The 22489-nt window shown below is 43.7% G+C and overlaps 1 protein-coding gene across 3 annotated transcripts in view; it reads right to left on the reverse strand.

Moving 5' to 3' along the window:
- Positions 1–12335, reverse strand: part of LOC132823155 (kazal-type serine protease inhibitor domain-containing protein 1-like) — a 53565-nt gene extending 41230 nt beyond the window's left edge. For 2 of the 3 annotated variants that reach the window (XM_060836730.1, XM_060836728.1), the window contains exons 1-2: positions 9729–9923; positions 9114–9643 (exon numbers count right to left, since the gene is read on the reverse strand). In XM_060836730.1, the coding sequence (XP_060692713.1) occupies positions 9114–9576 (463 nt within the window). In that variant the 5' untranslated portion in view covers positions 9577–9643; positions 9729–9923. Of the gene's footprint in view, positions 1–9113; positions 9644–9728; positions 9924–12318 lie in introns of those variants that run through there. The other variant, XM_060836729.1, reaches the window with a different exon arrangement.
- Positions 12336–22489: the final 10154 nt, after the last annotated feature.

Consider the following 22489-nt stretch of genomic DNA (forward strand, 5'->3'; position numbering starts at 1 on the left):
TCCACATACTGAATCAAAATGTTTTCTTGTACACACTTAACAAATTCCTTTCCATTTAAACCCTTAACATGATGGCAGTCTCAGTCTATGTTTGGAAAGTTAAAATCCCCTACCATAGCCACCTTATTATTCTTACAGATAACTGAGATCTCCTTACAAATTGTTTCTCAATTTCCCTCTGATGATTGGGAGGTCTATAATGCAATCCCAATAAGGTGATCATCCTTTTCTTATTTCTCAGTTCCACCCAAATAACTTCCCTGGATGTATTTCCCGTGAATATCCTCCCTCGGTACAACTGTAATGCTATTCTTTATCAAAAACACGACCTCCCCTCCACTTTTGCCTCCCTTTCTGTCCTATCTGTAGCATTTGTATCCTGGAACATTAAGCTGCCAGTCCTGTCCATTCCTGAACCACGTTTCTGCCATTGCTATGATATCCCAGTCCCATGTTCCTAACCATGCCTTCCCTGTTAGGCCTCTTGCATTGAAATAAATGCAGTTTAATTTTATTAGTCCTCCTTGGCCTCCTCCACTGCCAAATCAAAGTCACCCACCTACTTGAGGAAGAATATCTTATCTTCCACCTTGGGACCCTTCAACCACATGCCATCAACATCAACTTCCCCAGCTTCCAAATCTCCCCTCCCCCCACCTCATCCCAGATTAACTCTCCAACTCAGCACCCCCTTCTTGACCTGTCCCATCTGTCCATCTTCGTTCCCACCTATCCGCTCCACCCTATCACAATCACCTCCCTGCCTGCAATCACCATCGCCTTCTCACCTACCTTTCCCTCAGCCCCACCCCATCCCTCTATTTATCTCTCATCGCCCTTCCCCCTCCACATTCCTAATGAAGGGCATTTGTCTGAAAGAATCAACTCTCCTGCTCCTCAGATGCTGCCTGACCTGCTGTGCTTTTCCAGCGCCACACTTTTCAACTATGACCCTCCAGCATCTGTAGTTCTCACTTTCTCCTAGAGTGTACTGATATCCTGCTTTAATTTTTAGTAATGGCCTAAAACAATCCACTATTCCTCAACTAAATGGTTCTTTGAAAACGGATTTGGGCGCTGGTCTGATTACATGTCGAGGTTTTCATACCACATGATGTATGACATGTTTTATGGAACTGCACTATGTATCTATAAAGTGCTGGTCATGTAAGTTACTTATTTACGCCTTTGTTTTCTGTATTCCTGTATTGAAAATGTGTTGCTGGTTAAAGCACAGCAGGTTAGGCAGCATCCAAGGAACAGGAAATTCGATGTTTCGGGCCAGAGCCCTTCATCAGGAATGAGAGGGAGGAAGAGAGCTTCTTCAAGGAAGGCATCCTTGCAAGAGGATTCGCAGTAGGTTAAAATCTTTGAGTAAAAAGTGAGGTCTGCAGATGCTGGAGATCAGAGCTGAAAATGTGTTGCTGGTTAAAGCACAGCAGGTCAGGCAGCATCCAAGGAACAGGAAATTCGACGTTTCGGGCCAGAACCCTTCATCAGGAATTCCTGATGAAGGGCTCTGGCCCGAAACGTCGAATTTCCTGTTCCTTGGATGCTGCCTAACCTGCTGTGCTTTAACCAGCAACACATTTTCAGCTCTGATCTCCAGCATCTGCAGACCTCACTTTTTACTCGAAGATGTATTCCTGTATTGCCCTACCATGTGAATTTCCTGTGCTATTCACAATTTTAACTCGATATTGTGCCTACCTTTATCCTACTGTAAGATCAAACTAATTAACACATCCTTAATTTTACTATCATCCAGGTGCCAGTCCAAGAGTCACTTAAATGTCCCTAATGTATCTGACTCCACTACCACCTCATTCTGAGAGACAGAGTTTATGATTACTTGGAAAACCAAAGCCATTCTCTGTGTAAAACCACCATTCTCTGTGTAAAGAACCAACATCTGACATCTCTCCTATTCCTTCCTCCAATCACCTTACAAAGATGCCCCTTGTGATAACCATTTCCACTATTCACTCTATTTTTCTCATCATCCCGTACATCTCTGTCAAGTCATCTCTCATCCTTCTTCACACCAATGAGAAAAGCCCTGCTCTCTCAAATTTTGAATTTACCATGGGGAACTTTATCAAATACCTGCTAAAATCCATGTACACTACATCCACTGCTGTACCTTCATCAATGTGTTTTGTCACATCCTCAAAAAATTTAATAAGGCTTATGAGGCATGACCTGCCCCTCTCAAAGCCATGCTGACTGTCTCTAATCAAGCTTTGGTTTTCCAAGTAATCATAAACCCTGTCTCTCAGAATCCTCTCCAATAATTTGCCCACCACAGACGTAAGACTGAGTGTTCCAATATTCCCAGGACTATCCCTATTCCCTTTCTTGAACAAGTGGATAACATTTGCCACCCTCCAATTATCTGGTACTACTCCAGTGAACAGTGAGGATGCAAAGGTCATCGCCAAAGGTGAAGCAACCTCTTCCCTCGCTTCCTGTAGAGACTTTGTGTATATCTGGTCTACCCCAGGGGTCTTATGTATTCTTAGCTTTTTTCAAAATTTCCAGCACATCCTTCTTCTTAACATCAACCTATTTGAGCATATCAGCCTATTTCACGTTGTCCTCACAAACATCAAGGTCCCTCTCAGTAGTGAATACTGAAGCAAAGTATTCATTGAGGACCTCCCCTACCTCCTCCAACTCTTGGTACAAGTTCCCTCCACTATCCCTGATTGGCCATACCCTTACTCAGGCCATTCTTTTGTACCTCACATAAGTGTCAAATGCCTTAGGATTTTCTTTAATCCTACTCACCAAAGCTTTTTCATGCCCACTACTAGCTCTCCTAAGTCCATTCTTCAGTTTCTTCCTGGCTTCCTTGTAACCTTTTAGAGCCCTGTCTGATCCTTGCTTCCTCAACCTTACGTGAGCTTCCTTCTTCCTGTTGACTTAGATGTTTCACATCCCTTGTCACCTAAGGTCCTTTCAACCTACCATCCCTTCCTTGCCTCAGTGGGACAAACCTCTCTAGCACTATCAGCAAGTGCTCCCTAAACCTCCACATTTCTGTCATGCATTTCCCTGAGAACATCTGTTTCCAATTTAGGCATCCCAGTTCTTGCCTCATAGCATTATAATTCCCCTGTCCCAATTCAATACTTTCCCATACCGTGATTGGAGGAAGGTTTAGGAGAGATGTCAGATGTTGGTTCTTTACACAGAGAATGGTGGTTTTACACAGAGAATGGCTTTGGTTTTCCAAGTATTCCATGAGAATAGTGAAGGTCAGGGAATTGTGATTATTATCACTGAAATCCTCTCCCACCAAGAGATCTGATATCTGACCTGGTTCGTTGCCAAGCACCAAATCCAATATGGCCTCCCTTCTAGTTGACCTATCTACATATTGAGTCGGGAATCCTTTCTGGACACACCTGACAAAAACTGCTTATCCAAACTATTTGAACTAAGGAGATTCCGATCAATATTAGGGAAGTTGAAGTCACCCATGACAACAACCCTGTTACTTCTGCAACTTTCCAAAATCTGCCTCCGAATATACTCCTCAGTATCTCTGTTGCTGCCTTGGTTTCCAATTTTCACTTCTCTCATTGCTTTCCTTCTTGACCTTGGGACACTCCTCGCTCTCCATTTCTTTCCTATGGCTATTTGCTTTCCTTTCATTTTCCGATTTTTTATCCCTTTGAATTTATGAGGGTGACAGCTCATTGGTGCTGCCTATTTGCCAGTTGCAACTCATTGGTCCCCAACAGGAGTTCTTATTCTAAACAGTAGTGAGTTTCTAAGTTTCTTTAAGAGACTAACCTCTCAAAGAATGCATGGCTTCAGCTGCTAATGCTGAAATCCATTTGTCAAAATTACTTTGCTTAACCCTTTTGAATTCAGTATTGGTTGCCTAGCCGTTTCCTTAAATTCTGGTTCCTTTGCCTTTATGCCTCAGGCACTATCGTATTTATAAAGTCAACATAGGTTTATTTACACTATCATAATCACACAAGACCTCCTCTGACAATGAAGCATAGATTTCCTGTGCTTTACTGTCAACTTACTCTGCATGAGCAATATCCAGTCCTCTTTTGCCCAATTCAATTGTCCATGTACACTACATCCACTGCTCTACCTTCATCAATGTGTTTTGTCACACCCTCAAAGAATTCAATCAGACTTGTGAGACATGACCTGCCCCTCACAAAGCCACGCTGACTGTCTCTAATCAAACTATGGTTTTCCAAGTAATCATAAACCCTGTCTCTCAGGGTTTTCTTAAATGACATTAAGTATGCATCCACATCCTTTTCTTCAAATGTTGGCATAGCCTGCGCAAACTTAAACATTTCTTGCTCGACCTCAAATTATAAGTTAGATTTTCTCCCCCACCAGAATCTGACACCTCCTGGTTCAACAGCATTGTTTTGAGCATGTTCCCTTTCTTCCTCTCTCTTGCACATCCAATTCTGGTTTTCTCCTTCCCCTTCTTTTTGATTCTGTTTCCCATTTACTATCTTTTTCTGCATCTTTCTTTGCCTGTTGTACTCTTTTATTGTCCCTTTTCTGCCATCTGTACTTTCTTTATTGTCTCCTCATGCCTAAGCTGCTTTAACTGTAACTGAATATCACCCAATTCTAATGATTCACTACCCAGAATGCCTTGGCGGCCTTATATTTCCTCTAAACTAAAGTGCCATACTAATACCTCAAATATTTCTGCCTTCTTAACTCTGCCAGGCCATGCTACCTCTAGTTACCTGCCTAGTCAATCAGCTTGGTATTTGAAAATTCCCTGAAGATTGTCAGGGGCAACTCTGCCACCAGCAGGAAGTTAAAAATCACACAACACCAGGTTACAGTCCAACAGCTTTATTTGGAAGTTATTTGCAGGAAAAGCTTTGCCTTTTTGAGTGCCGTGTCTTAAATGCAGAATCTGGTGTTTTCCTTCACCTGTATTATTTACCTATACCGCATCTAAATCCTCTTTGCCTCTATTTCTGATTAAGCTATCCCAGACAACAGTCCCGAGATGTTGTTAAAACTCACTAGAAATTAAGCCCCACAATTCCTGGAGTCTCAAAAAAGTTAAAGGCTTTAAAACTGTTGGTTATTTAGGTCTGATATTACAGTCTGATCATGTGATCAGCCATTTTGGAGGGAAATGCTCAGTCTAATTTTGCTGCCTGCAAATGGAAGACCACCCTTAATAAAGCTCTTGCCATTGTTTGAACACTTTGGCCTTCTGGTCCTCCTTGAATGTAATAAAAACATGTATACAACTCCCCTTGATTACTAGGCTTTCAGACTCGGGTTGACAGAAAATCTGAATCAATTTTCTGTATTAAACAAAGTATTACAGCTTTTTACAAGAATTAGACACAAAATATTACTACTTATTACAAGAATTAGACTCCAGCTACAGGTATACAGTTATTAACTGTCAGCATGTAACTTTACTAATTAAAAGTCTACTACCATATATTATATATAATATTATATATCTCACACACACACACACACACACACAATGCACATGGGTTATTGACAGAGGGAAAAGTGGTTCCTCTTCACAAGGTTTACTGAGATGATTCTCAAACTGATTAGAATGCTGCTTCTCGGTTGTACTTCTTTAAATGCTTTCACCAATTTGCAAAAGGCACAGGTAGCTGGTTATCTCATAATAGGCAACTGGCTTATGAATTAAAATTCACAACTTACAGGAACAGCTGAAGGAAGTACAACCTCATATGCTTTAGGATTTTAAAGTGATTTTTTTTTGTTGAGAACAAGGAGAGAATTACTGGGATGGTTTCAGTCCAAGGGTTTCTCTGTATCTTGCTAATGGCCCTAGATTGTTCAGCTGCTTGAGAATCAATCATATAATTTTTAACAAGCAAAAGACTTTGTTATTGGTAACTGACAATCCAATCAGCTACTTGTTGTGAACTAAATCTCCACTTGTACACAACCTTTCAGCTCTAGTTTGTCTATAATTGTTGAAGTAACCCACAGCAGTGCAAACAGTGTCACATTGACTTGCATTCAACCCTTGCAATCCCTGTTTCAAAACAATTTTTTTCTCATTTCAGTCCACAATTAAAAAAATCACAAAAATAAAAAGATCCGGTCAATTACTCCCAGGAATTTGTAATACACATGGACAGGGCAGAAATGACTAACACGAGGGGTCATAGTTTTAAGCTGGTTGGAGGAAAGTACAGAGGGGATGTCAGAGGCGAGTTCTTTACACAGAGTTGTGAGAGCATGGAATACGTTGCCAGCAGCAGTTGTGGAAGCAAGGTCATTGGGGACATTTAAGAGACTACTGGACATGCATATGGTCACAGAAATTTGAGGGTGCATACATCGTGGGCTGAAGGGCCTGATCTGTGCTGTACTGTTCTATGTTCTATATTTCACATGCAATGCTTTCTAATGCACCCAGTGAGCTTTAATACCGTATGGTATCTATGACAGACATTGAGTTGTAATAAACAGTGCTCTCAACTACACATAGTGAATTACAATGCACACTGCTCTATATTGCATTCTGCAAACTGTAATACAAAATATTCACTATTACACTCATTAAGTAGTAATACATGGGGCTGTCTACTTACAGAATAAGGCTTGGGAGTGTTGAATCCTGTGCATGAAAGCTAGGAATACTGGTGCAACGGGTAATCAGGAATGCTAAGAGAATGTTGGCTCTTATTTCAAGGGGATTGGAGTATAAAAAGATAGGGAAATCTTATCGTATCTATACAATGTGCTAGTGAGATCACATCTGGAATACTGTAAGCAGTTTTCTTTCCCTTATTTAAGAAAAGATTTAATCAGAGTCAGTTCAGAGAAGGTTCACTAGGATGATCGTTGGTACGGAAGGATTGTTTTATGAGCAAAGGCTAAACAGTTTGGGACTCTATTCATTGGAATTTAAAAGAGTGAAAGTGATCTAATTGAAACACACAGAATCAAGGGGATCGACAGGATAAATACTGAGAGAATGCTTCCCCTCATCGGAGTATGTAGTGCCAGAGGCCATTTCTCAGAATAAAGGGTGTCAATTTAAGACTGAGATGAGGAGGAATTTCTTCTTTCAGAGTCTTTGGAACTCTTCGCCACAGAGAACTGTTGGGGGGAGGGGAGTTAGGGAAGAGTCCTTGTATATATTTAAGTCTGATCTAGATTCTTGATCAGTCAAGGAATAAAGAGTAATGGTGAAAAGGCAGGAATGTCCAATCGGAAATGATTCTATTGAACGGTGGAGCAAGGTCAAGGGGCCGAAAGACCTATTCCTGTTCCTATTTCCTATGGTATTATGGTCTATTACATCCAGTAAACCATAACACACAGTACTATTCCATCAGTGCACTGTAATAAAGAATGGCCTTTATTCCACCAGTGAGCTGTAGGACATAGCGCACTCTATTATACTCAATAAACTATAATACTCCATGCTCTCAATTACAACCAGTAAGCTGTAATGATCAGTACTCTCAACTACATCTACTTACTGTAATATACATGCTCTCGATTGCATATAGAATAGACAATGCTCTCCATTATACTCACTGAGCTGTAATACACTGTTCTCTCTACTATACTCAGCAAACTGTAATACATTGTGCTGGCTACTATATCATATGAGCTGCAATATACAGTATCATCAATTACACTCAGTGAGTGGGAATACATAGTCATCTTTACTGTACCTATCAAGCTATTACACATCATTCTGTTTATTATATCCAGTGAGCTATAAAACTGTTCTCTGTTACAACCAATGAGGTGTAATACACTATGCCCTCTATTGCATACAGTGAGCTACAACATACAGTGCTCTCCATTACACCTAGGATTTGTAACACACAGTGCCCTCAATTACACCCAGCAAATCGTAACACGGAGTGCTGTCTTTTTCACCCAGTGCCTCATCTAGATTTTGTAATGATTGTTAAGTCATGCCCTCTCTGTAATATGCTTTTTACTCAGTTTTACAATATGACCCACAAAAGTGCATTGATAAATTCAGATTAAATAATTTTTAGAATGTAATTAACTTACTGAGGTATGTGCCAATTCCTGTGTCTGGAATAGATGACAGGCATATTGAGCGAAGTCCCGCAAAGGATGTCGATATCAGTGTATGGCAGCATTGTTCTACATACACTGAATGCAGATGTCCTGCTCGCATGCCCACTTGTCTGACATTGCCTTGCTGCAATGCTCCAGCAAATCACAGGAAAAACTGGAAGAACAACATCTCATGTGCAGACTAGGCTCTTTTCAACTTTCTAGGCTCAATATTGAGTTCAACACTTTCAGAATGTGAACCCACTGTCATTCCTTCCCTTTCTTTTAGCTTTACTTGCGACATTCTCTGTCACCATGTCCTCTCTCCCCTCCTGCCACTCCAGTGGGACTGCCTATTTTTCCCAGTCTGGCTGTTAGTCACGCCATTTCTTTGCCATTCTCACGTTTTTTTAGATTAGATTACTACAGTGTGGAAACAGGCCCTTCGGCCCAACACGTCCACACCGACCCGCTGAAGCGCAACCCACCCATACCCCTACATTTACCCCTTACCTAACACTACGGGCAATTTAGCATGGCCAATTCATCTGACCCGCACATCTTTGGACTGTGGGGGGAAACCGGAGCACCCGGAGGAAACCCACGCAGACACGGGGAGAATGTGCAAACTCCACACAGTCAGTCGCCTGAATCGGGCATTGAACCCGGGTCTCAGGCGCTGTGAGGCAGCAGTGCTAACCACTGTGCCACCGTGCCGCCCACTAATGCCACCGTGCCGTCCACTGTGCCACCTGCCGCCAAGTTCTGATCACTTAATCTGAACGATCAACAACCGTTCTCCCTCAGCACTCCAACACCTCCCCGCACAACCATCCCCCCACCACCATTCCATGAATGCTGCCCCCTCCACACTTCACATCAACTCTGATGAAGAGTCACCTAGACGTTAGCTTGCTTTCTCTCCATGGATGCTCCCTAACCCACTGTGATCTCCAGCATTCTTTGTTTTCAGTGCAGATGTAAACGATGCTGAAAATCTCACTACTAAAGGATGGCAAGCATTACAGATACAGAAAGTATAAATTGGTTACCTGTCTCACAGGGTCCCATGTGTGCCAGGCTGAGAGTGCTTTCTCTGTTCCTATAAGACACTTCCTTGAAGCTGCAGATGTTGCTGTAGGTCTTTCCGTCAGATCCACAAACGCTTTCCTGGGATCGGCAGGTGCACTGGGGTTCCAGGATCTCTCCAAATGAGGCACCGCTAATATCAAGAAGACAATCCAGGTCCTGTCCACACCGCCCATAGAAGTGGTTGGTGTTATCGAGGTCGCAGATTTGCCCCTCGGCGTTTCCACACTCCAGGCAGCAGTCACATACATCCAGTACTGTGCCTGCAGCACACCCATGGGGCTCGGGGCATAGATCTTGCTGGCACACTCCACAGCCGTCTCCTTCTTGCAGCAGCCGTAGCCAGCCCCTGTGGTAAAGGCTGGGAAGAGTCTGTACCACCTGGGCCAAAAGGAGTATCACTACAGCGGGCAGCACGGAATTCATTGCCAGGCTGGGATTTCAGAATCAACATTCAACAAATCTAGTGAGCCAAACTGGAGATATCTGCATTCTTTAAAATAAAAAAACAGAAGTTGGTGAATAAGGCAAAAATATAGATTAAAATAATGCTGTATAAACAATCACTACCCACGTACATTGAAAGGGTGAGATCAAATAGTTGAAAGAAAGAAGCTTTAAAATGTCACTTTAACACAAGTTTTAAGGCCATTCTGATGGCGAAGTGACAGCTGTGTCAAGAAATCATTCACCCCTGACTGTGATCCCAAGGGTAGTCAGCACAAAACAGATACTAATCCTCAGGGATAGGCTGAGAGAAGCTGGGAGCTGCTGACTGGGGACTCTGCAAGTTGGAGAGTCTGTCCAGTTTATCGGAAGTTTTTTTCTCTGTTACGAAGTTGTGTCTGCCTGCCAAATCCCTCCTGCACTCTCTGTCTTTCAAACACGTACACATGCACCCACAATCGCACACACACTCACAATCACAGTCTCACAAACACATACACACACACACACACACATTCACACACACACATACGCACACATATACACACTGGAACTTGATTAGACTAAAAATGGAAAATTTCCTTGCGTTTTACACTGAAGAGATTCCTTGGTTGTGATCTGTTAACAGTGGAAGTAATTATCTGGAAACTTTAAAAGAGATTAAGTATTTGTTTAAACAAGAATTAAAGTGGTGACACCAACTGGAATTTAACCAATCTTTGTTTAGTTAAACAAATATTATTCTCCAACAGCTATCCTCCACCCCCACTACCCCCAACTGTAATTACTATGAACTGAGTCCTCACTAATGTCTGAAGGATTTAGTAGTTGTAAAATCTTTCACTTCTATCATTATATGTCAGTGCTATGTACACCATGTTAACTGCAGACCCACTCTCAGAATACCCCCTGCCTCTCAACCAGTATAAATGTTTTTACTTGCCACTGCTCCTACTTAATGGATTTCCTCAGGACCTGTTAAGGATATCAGCGTATTTGTGAATAAACATCCTCCCACTCCACAGTTGAAGCTTATGTCATCTGTCCTGGCAATGGATCGGGTCCCAAAAGCAATTGTGTCTAATCCACTAATCCAATAAATCCCATCACACATGCCGAGACCTTCAAACTCAGTCATTGACCATATCATGCAACTCTTTCAGGACTGTTGAGATCCAAGATGTTGCCTAACAGACCTCTGAGGAAATTTTCTGAAATGGTTCAAGTCATTGTTGTAATCCTACAAACAGAGCAGAGAGGGGAAAATATTTAGGAAATAAACAAAATTGGATGGCATCAGTGACCCTGGGTTTCGAGGGGAGTAAACCCACCAGAGTTCCCATTTCTAATGACCATTTTTGCTGGATAGCCATGCTATTGCTCAATCCGGCTTTGTTCAAAGACATTCCACAGCCTCTAAGACTAAGAGGGTGTTCAACTCCTCACTCACTGAGCACCAAATGAGTTGGCAGGGTGGGAGGTAATGGGGAGAGACCAACACACAGAATTAGTGGGAGAGTGGTGCACTGAGGGAATGCAGTATGAGGCAGCAGGAAAGTGAGTCAGTGGAATCAATATAAATGTTCTGAAATTTACTTTGCTGCTCATTGCAAAAGATCCATCATCCCCTCACCATAAACCTTTCACCATCAATCCTTCCTCATCAATATCTCCCCCATCATGTATCCCTCCATCATCGTCTCACCATCATCTTGTCACCATCACCCCTTCCTGAAGACTTCTTCCCTAGCAGTTCCTCCCCATTATCCACGTTCCCACATCTTCTCCCTATTACTCCTTTCCACGACCCCTTTCCCCATTACCCATGCACAATCACCCACTCCCCTTATCATCCATTTCCCCATTAAATCTACACTCCTACCCTAAAATCTCTCCCCATCATCCATGCTCCAACACGTCCTCCCTATCACACATTCCCACAATCCCTTTCCCAATACCCACTCCCCTTAGCACCCATTTCACCACTAATCTACACCCCTACCTATCATCCCTCCCCATCTTTATCCACAATATCACCAGAATAGTAATCTAGAGGTCCAGGCTAATATTGTGGAGACCTGGTTTCAAACCCCACCACAGTAGCTCTTGGGAATTTAAATTTACTTAATAAAATCTGGAATTGGAAGATATTCTCAGTGACAGTGCCCATGGAACTAAAGTCCTTTGGGGAAAGAAATCTGCCCTCCTCACCTGGTCTGGCTCACTTGTGAGTCCAGATCCCTGACAATGTGACTTGTGACTGTCTCCTGAAATGGCTGAGTAAGCCACTCAGTTCAAGGACAATTAGGGATGGATCACAAATGCCATTGATACCCACACCACATGAGCGAATAAAAGAAAAGCTAGTTACTTGGCAAAAGAGGAGTATTGCTGAAAGAAGAGACATTTTGTCTTGCACTCATCAGGACAGAATCGCAAGAATCTAAATCTTTTTGACATGAAAAGAGTTTTGGCATACGTCTCTTCTTTCAGCCATACCGGACTGTGCAACCTTCGCAGGATATCAGTATCTGGACTTACAGTGAGAGGAAGATCCATTGGAAAGATTTAATTACCTCACACCGGGGTAGGCTGTGCAGTCACACAGGGGTTGCACGTTGGGAAGCGATGTCTCACAGCTGGAGACAGTCCTGTCGTCACCCCATGAATATGTCTCGGCTGGGGAGGGGTTTTAGGAAAATGGAAATGAAAACCACCCACCTTTGACAATCACAGGGTGTAGTGATTCTCCACCCTCTAAATAGCACCACACGAACCTGACTCAACAGAGTCAGTAACTGGCAGCCGTGCTATGCAGGCTGCTTGGGAGAAGAATTGTGACAACCAGGCTTGCACAGACTGGCTGCGCAAGAACTCCATGAGTGAATAGCAAACTGGGATTTGGCAATGATTTGCTCAGTTCAGGAATTTGCTTATACCAGCAGAGAACACTTGGCTCCCCATCTGGTTGAGGCAAGAGCTGATATAATTCATGTTGTTCTGGGTTCCAGAATTCCCGTTGTGTAAGCTTCCCATTGCTTAAGGTGGGCCACGTCCTCTCATAACATGATTAGCAGTAATAATGACCCACAAAGTTTGAAGGTCATGATAAGTCACTAAAAGATTTATCCTTTGGCAAAAACAAATTCTGCAAGCAACATCTTTATGTTATTTCAATATAACCCTGTGAGGCAAATGCTCCACATGTTTAAGCTGGCTGATAGTCTGCATTATTTGCCTGAATGAATAAGTCAACTCAATTAAATATTTCCAACTGAATCATATGAGTTCAAATTCAGTCTCTTACCCTTGCATTGTGATTACCAGAGAGCACTCAGTGTACAGCTGAAGTCAGGACTTCCTGTGAGCAATTGGATGTTTTTATTCATTTATTGGATGTGGGCATTGCTTTTTTTTTTGCTCATCCTGAGTTGCACTGGAGAAGGTGGTAGGGGGTTGCCTTCATGAATCCTGCAGTTCATGTGCTGTAGGTTGCTAGTAGGGAGGGAATTCCAGGATTTTGGCCCAAAGACACTAAAAGAATGGTGATATATTTCCATGATTTGGAGATGCCGGTGTTGGATTGGGGCGTACAAAGTTAAAAATCACACAACACCAGGCTATAGTCCAACAGGTTTAATTGGAAGCACACTAGCTTTCGGAGCGACGCTCCTTCATCAGGTGATTGTGGAGGGCTCAATCGTAATACAGAATTTATAGCAAAAATTTGCAGTGTGATGTAACTGAAATTATACATTGAAAAATTGATTGTCTGTTAGGAACTTGAAGTATTGGTGCTACCAAGTAACTGTTGCTATTGTACTTCCAGGTGGAAGTGGTTGTAGGTTTGGAAGGTGCTGATGAATGATTCTTGGTGAATTTCTGCAGTGCATGTTGTGGATGGTACACACTGCTGCTACTGAGCATTGTTGTTGAAGGGAGTGAATATTTGTGGATGAGGTTCCAATCAAGGAGACTACTTTGAACTGGATGGTGTCAAGCTGCTTGACTGTTGTTGGGGCTGACATGTGAGGGGCATTCCATCACACTGCAGAGTTGTCTCTCGTAGGTGATAGGGAGCCAAGTGGTGAGTTACTTGCTGCAGAATTCTCAGTTTCTGATTTCTGAGGAATGGGAAACATGGTTGACTTTTCCCATTCTAATCTGGGACACTGAGACTGATTGTAAGTCTCTGGTCACACCCCACCTGAGATGACCAACTCATACATACTGAGGATTTAAGGCTGAGCATTGCTGGTCAATCCAGCATCCTCTGGAGAAGCTCAATGATGAAGTGAATGCTGAAAGTGTTTATTGGTGCTCATCACATTAATTTACTCACTGGAGAGAACACTTTACTCTGTACAGTACAGATTAGGCAAGCAGCAACACAATTAATTCAAAGAACTAGGCTGCACAAGGCCCTGGAGCCAGGTCAGACAGACTTGTAAAAACACATCAGAGCACAAAACTAATATGGTGAATGAAATAAGCACAACTAATCTGACAAAATGAGAATTGTAAACCAGCTACAGAATGACTTATCGGCTGTGCCACATTTTTTTATTATGTCCAATAAAATAAGGAACCTTTGCTTAGATTCTGTGCACATTTAACCCAAATTCTAAACAGCCAGACTAGCTCCCTTCCTATTGGCGTGTAATATCTCCACTTTCCATTCAGTATCAGAGCCGAATTTACCCCTGGGCCATTTACTCCCTGGAGATTTCACCTTCTCTCCAATTCTCTGCCTGTCTTTTATCCCCTTCGGATGGATTGTTTTACTAACCATGACTTTGTTCAACTCTCAGAATCAGTCACTTTCCTTGGCATACATCCCAAAATATATTTTCAAATTGAAACGTGACACTCTGAGGATTCCCAACCCCACACCCTCTCTTTTCGGGTTCAGGGTACCTATGAAACCCATGGTTCCCTCTCCACTGGGCCAAATTTCCAACATGAAATGAGTTCCTTTTCACTCAGGCACTCCCTCCAAAAATAACCTTTCTCAATGCTGGAAAACCCTGTTGTACCTGTCCTGGGAGTGTTTGATGAAGACAGTAGAGAGAGAACTTTATTTTCAGTTTAAAACAGTTGAGGGTGCTTTACTCTGTATCTAACCCCGCGCTATCCCTGTCCTGGGAGTGGTTGATGGGGACAGTGGAGAGGGAGCTTTATTCCGTCTTGTACCTTTCCCAGGAGTGTTTGCTAGAGATAGTGTACAGGAAGTTTTATTTTCAGTTTAAAAGAGTAGAGGAAACTTTATAACTCACCCTGTGCCATACCTGTCCTGCAAGTCTGATGGGCAGTGGGATCCTGAATTATCGAGTGTTCCATTAGCCAATGTTAATATCTCTTCCTTTGATGAACAGAGAATATGTCTGAAAGACTTTGATTATTTCAGGTTATTTTGCTGATTCTCGCACAAGCTAGTATTGTCCTGGCTCACTGAGGCAGAAATAATAGCAAACTCAGAGGCATAAATAACAGTGCCAGTTTACCATTAAAGCTGGATCTCTACCAGTTCTTGTTGCCGATGATTTTTTTTGCATTGCTGAGAGCAAAACAGTCTCCATATGTTGACTGTGGCACTGGGTGTGTACTGTACTATCAGAGGTGCTACTCTTGAACATCCTTAAGATGAGTCTGTATCTATTGTGCAAGATACTGAATGGCTCTGCAGAGATGCTGTAACTTAATAGGAATCTGAAACTGAAGACTTGTTCATGTCAGAAACGCATGAGAGTGAGGGAGAGCAGAGGGTCATGATTTAGATGGTGGAATAGTCAGAGGCGCTGACTGGCCTCCTCCTGCTGCTTTGTTTCTATGGCAGGGAAAGGTGACATGTAGGAGGGAGAAGAAGACAGAGACAGGGGATCCAGAGACAAAAAGGGGATCAGAGCGGGTGGAGCAGGAGGAGGTTGCTGCAGTGGAGAGTGCGTACCACATGGTATCGACTGCATTGATACTTGAAATTCTCACTTGGACTCTCTCTGCAGGGCATGTTGGGATAGTGAGGGTCCCTGGATTGTGGTTTCGGGGAGGAACTATGGTCGACCTTTTCCCTCACTCAACTTATGGCAAATGCTGCGACACTTAGCAACAGGATTTCTGGTGGATAACATTGGGACAGAGCTCTTCATTGGTGAATATCACCTGCTGTTTCTTGGAGCTGAGTGTGGTCCTGTACCACCACCTGCTGGTTTAGATTAGGAGTGCAGCCAGTTCTGTCCAGCAAGCAATCTGCTGTGAGGAGACCTGGACGGAAACTCTTGTCTTTTCCAAAACCCAGAGCTGTTCTTGACACCTAAACCTTTATGATACCATCCTATTGGGTGAAGCTTAATACATTCCTCAGCATTAATCCTTTAAGAAACAAATTTCTTATTGACCATCACCCCTCCCCAAGTTTATTCCCTATTGTAAACTTCCAAAATGAAGTGAAAAAGATGGATCAGCTAAAGGCCCATCAATAAGGGCACAGTATTAAAGAGAAATAGCATATGATTGAAGATATGGTGAGAGGACTGGTAAATTGGTGGCTAGTGAGAGAGTCAATTTATGATTTGTTTGTTTATAGAAACCATTTGTGTTCATGAGCAATATCTGTAATAATAGTGGTCTCTATGCACCTTTAGTAGGTGCACTCTCCGGTCTTTAATCTGGCCAAGACTCAGTAGATGTACACCAATATCCTCAACTCACATTCATGCTGTAAGACATCTGATCATGCGAGCCATTGGGCAAAAGCTAGGATCTTGCATTGGCTGATGAATTATTTGAAGTGAGTGCCTGGGTGTTGATAGGGGACATCAGCCACTATGTGAGTGTCTGATAGAAGAGGGAAATGATCCCAACAAGAGGACAACTCTGAAGGCAGACAGTGGTGCATCCAGTGACATTGGTCTGACAAAGCAAATTTGTGATCAGTCACCTTGTAACAGAACTGAAGCTTGTCAATATCACCCTGTTGTTTGAAATGAAACCTGTCAAGAAAGCACAGTTGCTTACAATAGAAGTAATTGGTGCAACGTTGCATTCACTAATTGGTAAGAGTAAAGCAACTGAAGAGGAATTAAAATGATTTGAGCTGAGAGACAGCTGATGTAGTGTTACTAGAACAATGATTTGTGTAAACATAGCTAAACATGAAGACAGATAGACACCAGATTCTCTTTCTCCCTCTTCCTCTCTCTCTCTATCGCTTTCCCTCTCTCCGTGTGTCCAAGGGTCAAGTATCAAGACTCACTGGCATCATAATATTATGATCTATTAGTATTTCTCTGAAAGCCATGACTGAAAAACTCTTCTGTGTTCACTGAAATTTCCACTCCTGCTCACCATGTTTTAAAACAAAATGTTATCTATTGCTGGTACCATGTTATCTGGTGAATTCTCATCACTGCTCACTGTTATATGATGGATTCTCATCACTGCTCACCATGTTATATGATGGATTCTCATCACTGCTCACCATATTATCTGGTGGATTCTCATCACTGCTCACCATATTATCTGGTGAATTTGCAACACTGCTCACTATGTTATATGATGGATTCTCATCACTGCTCACCATCCTACCTGGTGGATTCTCATCACTGTTCACCATGTTATATGATGGATACTCATCACTGGTCACCATATTATCTGGTGGATTCTCATCACTGTCACTGTTATATGATGGATTCGCATCACTGCTCGCCCTATTATATGATGGATTCTCATTACTGCTCACCATGTTATATTGTGGATTTTCATCATTGCTCACCATGTTGTACGGTGGATTCTCATCACTGCTCACCCTATTATATGATGGATTCTCATCATTGCTCACCATATTTTATAGTGGAATCTCATCATTGCTCACCATGTTATATGATAGATTCTCATCACTGCTCACCATGTTATACGGTGGATTCTCATCACTGCTCACCATATTATATGATGGATTCTCATCATTGCTCACCCTATTATATGATGGATTCTCATCACTGCTCACCATATTATTTGGTGGATTCCCATCACTGCTCACCATGTTATATGGTGGCTTCCATGACTGCTCACCCTGTTATATGATGGATTCTCATCACTGCTCAACATATTGGATGATGGATTCTCATCATTGCTCACCATGTTATCTGGTGAATTCTCATTACTGCTCACCATGTTATATGATGGATTCTCATCACTGCTTAGCATGATATATGATGGATTCTCATCACTGCTCACCATATTATCTGGTGAATTCTCACCACTGCTCACCATGTTATATGGTGGATTCTCATCACTGCTTACCATGATAAATGATGGATTCTCATCACTACTCATCATGTTATATAGTGGATTCTCATCACTGCTCACCCTATTATATGATGGATTCTCAATACTCTCAATATCACTGCTCAACATATTATATGGTCGATTCTCATCACTGCTCACCCTATTATCTGGTGGATTCTCATCACTGCTGAAAATGTGTTGCTGGTTAAAGCACAGCAGGTTAGGCAGCATCCAAGGAACAGGAAATTCGACGTTTCGGGCATAAGCCCTTCATCAAGAATGAGGAGAGTGTGCCAAGCAGGCTAAGATAAAAGGTAGGGAGGAGGGACTTGGGGGAGGGGCGATAGAGATGTGATAGGTGGAAGGAGGTCAAGGTGAGGGTGATAGGCCGGAGTGGGGTGGGGGCGGGGAGGTCAAGAAGAAGATTGCAGGTTAGGAGGGCGGTGCTGAGTTGAGGGAACCGACTGAGACAAGGTGGGGGGAGGGGAAATGAGGAAACTGGAGAAATCTGAGTTCATTCCTTGTGGTTGGAGGGTTCCCAGGCGGAAGATGAGGCGCTCCTCCTCCAGCTGTCGTGTTGTTATGTTCTGCCGGTGGAGGAGTCCAAGGACCTGCATGTCCTTGGTGGAGTGGGAGGGAGAGTTAAAGTGTTGAGCCACGGGGTGGTTGGGTTGGTTGGTCCGGGCGTCCCTGAGGTGTTCTCTGAAGCGTTCCGCAAGTAAGCGGCCCGTCTCCCCAATATAGAGGAGGCCACATCGGGTGCAGCGGATGCAATAGATGATGTGTGTGGAGGTACAGGTGAACTTGTGGCAGATATGGAAGGATCCCTTGGGGCCTTGGAGGGAAGTGAGGGAGGCGGTGTGGGCGCAAGTTTTACATTTCCTGCGGTTGCAGGGGAAGGTGCCGGGAGTGGAGGTTGGATTGGTGGGGTGTGTGGACCTGACGAGGGAGTCACGAAGGGAGTGGTCTTTGCGGAACGCTGATAGGGGAGGGGAGGGAAATATATCCCTGGTGGTGGGGTCCGTTTGGAGGTGGCGGAAATGACGGCGGATGATACGTTGTATACGGAGGTTGGTGGGGTGGTAGGTGAGAACCAGTGGGGTTCTGTCTTCGTGGCGGTTGGAGGAGCATGGCTCAAGGGCGGAGGAGCGGGAAGTGGAGGAGATGCGGTGGAGGGCATCGTCGATCACGTCTGGGGGGAATCTGCGTTCCTTGAAGAAGGAGGCCATCTGGGCTGTGCGGTGTTGGAACTGGTCCTCCTGGGAGCAGATGCGGCGGAGATGAAGGAATTGGGAATAACCAATAATGGAGGAGGAGTGCCTCATCTTCCGCCTGGGAACCCTCCAACCACAAGGAATGAACTCAGATTTCTCCAGTTTCCTCATTTCCCCTCCCCCACCTTGTCTCAGTCAGTTCCCTCAACTCAGCACCGCCCTCCTAACCTGCTTCTTCCTGACCTCTTGGCACACTCTCCTCATTCCTGATGAAGGGCTTATGCCCGAAATGTCGAATTTTCTGTTCCTTGGATGCTGCCTAGCCTGCTGTGCTTTAACCAGCAGCACATTTTCAGCTGTGATCTCCAGCATGTGCAGACCTCATTTTTCACCCGAAGATTCTCATCACTGCTCAACGTATCATATGATGGATTCTCATCACTGCTCACCATGTTATATGATGGCTTCTCATCACTGCTCATCCTATTATATGATGGATTCTCAATACTCTCAATATCACTGCTCACCCTATTATATGATGGATGCTCATCACTGTTCGCCCTATTATATGATGGATTCTCATCACTACTCACCATATTAGATTATATTACTTACAGTGTGGAAATAGGCCCTTCGCGGCACGGTGGCACAGTGGTTAGCACTGCTGCCTCACAGCGCCAGAGACCCGGGTTCATTTCCCGCCTCAGGCAACTGACTGTGTGGAGTTTGCACGTACTCCCTGTGTCTGCGTGGGTTTCCTCCGGGTGCTCCGGTTTCCTCCCACTATCCAAAGAAGTGCGGGTCAGGTGAATTGGCCATGCTAAATTGCCTGTAGTGTTAGGTAAGGGTAAATGTAGGGGTATGGGTGGATTGTGCTTCGGCGGGTCAGTGTGGACTTGGGCCGAAGGGCCTGTTTCCACACTGTAAGTAATCTAAATTAAAGTCCACATCGACCCGCCGAAGCGCAACCCACCCAGACCCATTCCCCTATATTTATCCCTTCACCTAACACTATGGGCAATTTAGCATGGCCAGTTCACCTAACCTGCACATTTTTGAACTGTGGGGGAAGTGACGACAACCAGAAGGGCAGCTGGGAAGGAAAGCAGTAAGTATAAATACTCACCTTTCGATGCCAACGGTCATTTTGAGTGTGAGCAGCAGCTGAGGTTAAACAAACCGGGAAGACTGCAGCTAAGGTAAAGACAGTTTGTTTTAAAATTACTTGCCGGTAGCGGGCAGCGGTGTTTTTTTTCTTCACAGAAGGAGCGGGAGCAACAGGGGGAAGTGACGACGACCAGAGGGGCAGCCGAGAAGGAAAGCAGTGAGTACATAAATCAGGAAGGCGGCTAAACCCGAGACTCTGGTTTGTTAATGTAAGTATTTTCTATTTCTTTATCAGTGATTGTTTAAAAATTTACTTTTTTGGTTTATCTATTAATTTTTTCGAAAAAGACTACAGCAGAGAGGTATCAGAAAGTATTTTAACTCAAACCTGTACAAGGTAATAAAGTAATTAACTAAGCAGAGATGGCTGGGCAGGTGATGTGCTGTAGCTGTATGATGTGGGAGCTGGCTGATCACATCTGCAGCAAGTGTTGATGGCTGGAAGAACTCCGGATCAGAGTTGATGATCTGGAATCTGCGCTTCAAACACTGCGGCACATCTGGGAGGGGGAGAGTTACCTGGACGCTTTGTTTCAGGAGGCAGACACACCTGGGCGATTAAGTAATTCACATTCAGTTAGTGATCAGGGACATCAGAATGTGACTGTAAGTGAGGCAGGTAGGGGGAACCTGAGTTCAGGAGTGCCGGCGCCTCAAACCTTGACCTTGTCCAACAGGTATGAGATTCTTGCTCCCTGTACGGATGAGGAAAAGGTCTCTGGACGGGATGAGCCAGCTGGCCATTCAAGAGGGGGGGAGCAAAAAGACATTATAGGGGATTCTATAATTAGGGGGACAGATAGTATCCTTTGCAAGCCGAATCGGGAGTCTCGCATGGGGTGTGGCCTGCCTGGTGCCAGGGTGCGGACATCTCCGACCGGCTTGAAAGGATATTGGAGCGGGAGGGGGAGGATCCAGTTGTGGTCCACGTTGGGACTAACAACATGGCAAAGCTAGGGTGGAGGACCTGTTTGGGGATTATCAAGCACTAGGAAGGAAATTGAAGTCCAGGTCCTCAACGGTCATAATGCCCATGTGCCAATTGGCATAGGGATAAGAAAATTAGGGAAGTAAACATGTGGCTAAGGGATTGATGTGGGAAGAGGGATTCCACTTCATGGGGCATTGGCATCAGTTTTGGAACCGGGGAATCTGTACCATTGGGACGGTCTCGAACCGATCAGGTACCAATGGTCTAGCGAAGAGGATAAATAGGGTGGTCAGTAGGACTTTAAACTTCTGAGTTGGGGGTAAGGGAAAGTGAAAGCGACAGGGACTATGGAATTAAATGGAAAGATAAGCAACAGGATAGCATATGCACAGGCGGATTTAAACTTGAGGCAGACTGGGAATGCAGCAAAAAGGAAGGATAACTTATGACATCTTATGACTTCCAATATCTCTAATGATAAGAAAGTTAGCATTAAGGCACTTTACCTGAATGCTCGTAGCATTCGTAACAAAGCAGATGAACTAATGGTACAGATCATCGTGAATCATTATGATGTGGTAGGCATCACAGAGACGTGGTTACAGGGAGGGTCAGGACTGGCAGTTAAACATCCAAGGATTTTCAACTTATCGAAAAGACAGGGAGGTGGGCAGAGGGGGTGGGGTTGCCTTGTTAGTTAAGAACAAAATTAAATCTATGGCAGTGAATGACATAGCGTCGGATGATGTGGAGTCTGTGTGGGTGGAATTGAGGAACCACAAAGGCAAAAAAACCATGATGAGAGTTATGTACAGACCTCCTAACAGTGGTCAGGACCAGGGGAACAACATATACCAGGAAATAGAGAAGGCATGTCAGAAAGTCAAGGTCACGATGATCATGGGAGACTTCAATGGTGGACTGGGTAAATAAAGTTGCCAGTGGATCCAAAGAAAGGGAATTCATGGAATGCTGACAGGATGGCTTTTTGGAACAGCTTGTCATGGAGCCCACAAGGGAGCAGGCTATTCTGGACCTAGTGCTGTGTAATGAAACAGACTTTATAAAAATCTTAAAGTAAGGGAACACTTAGGAAGCAGCGATCATAATATGGTAGAGTTCAGTCCGCAGTTTGAAAGAGAGAAGGCAAAATCGGATGCAATGGTCTTACAGTTAAATAAAAATAATTATGAGGGCATGAGAGGAACTGACGAAATTAGACTGGAAGCAGAGCTTAGCGGGCAAGACAGTAGAGCAAAAATGACAGGAGTTTGTGGGTATAATTGAAGACACTGTA

Source organism: Hemiscyllium ocellatum, chromosome 16 (genome assembly GCF_020745735.1).
Source record: "Hemiscyllium ocellatum isolate sHemOce1 chromosome 16, sHemOce1.pat.X.cur, whole genome shotgun sequence".
Taxonomy (NCBI): Eukaryota; Metazoa; Chordata; class Chondrichthyes; order Orectolobiformes; family Hemiscylliidae; genus Hemiscyllium; species Hemiscyllium ocellatum.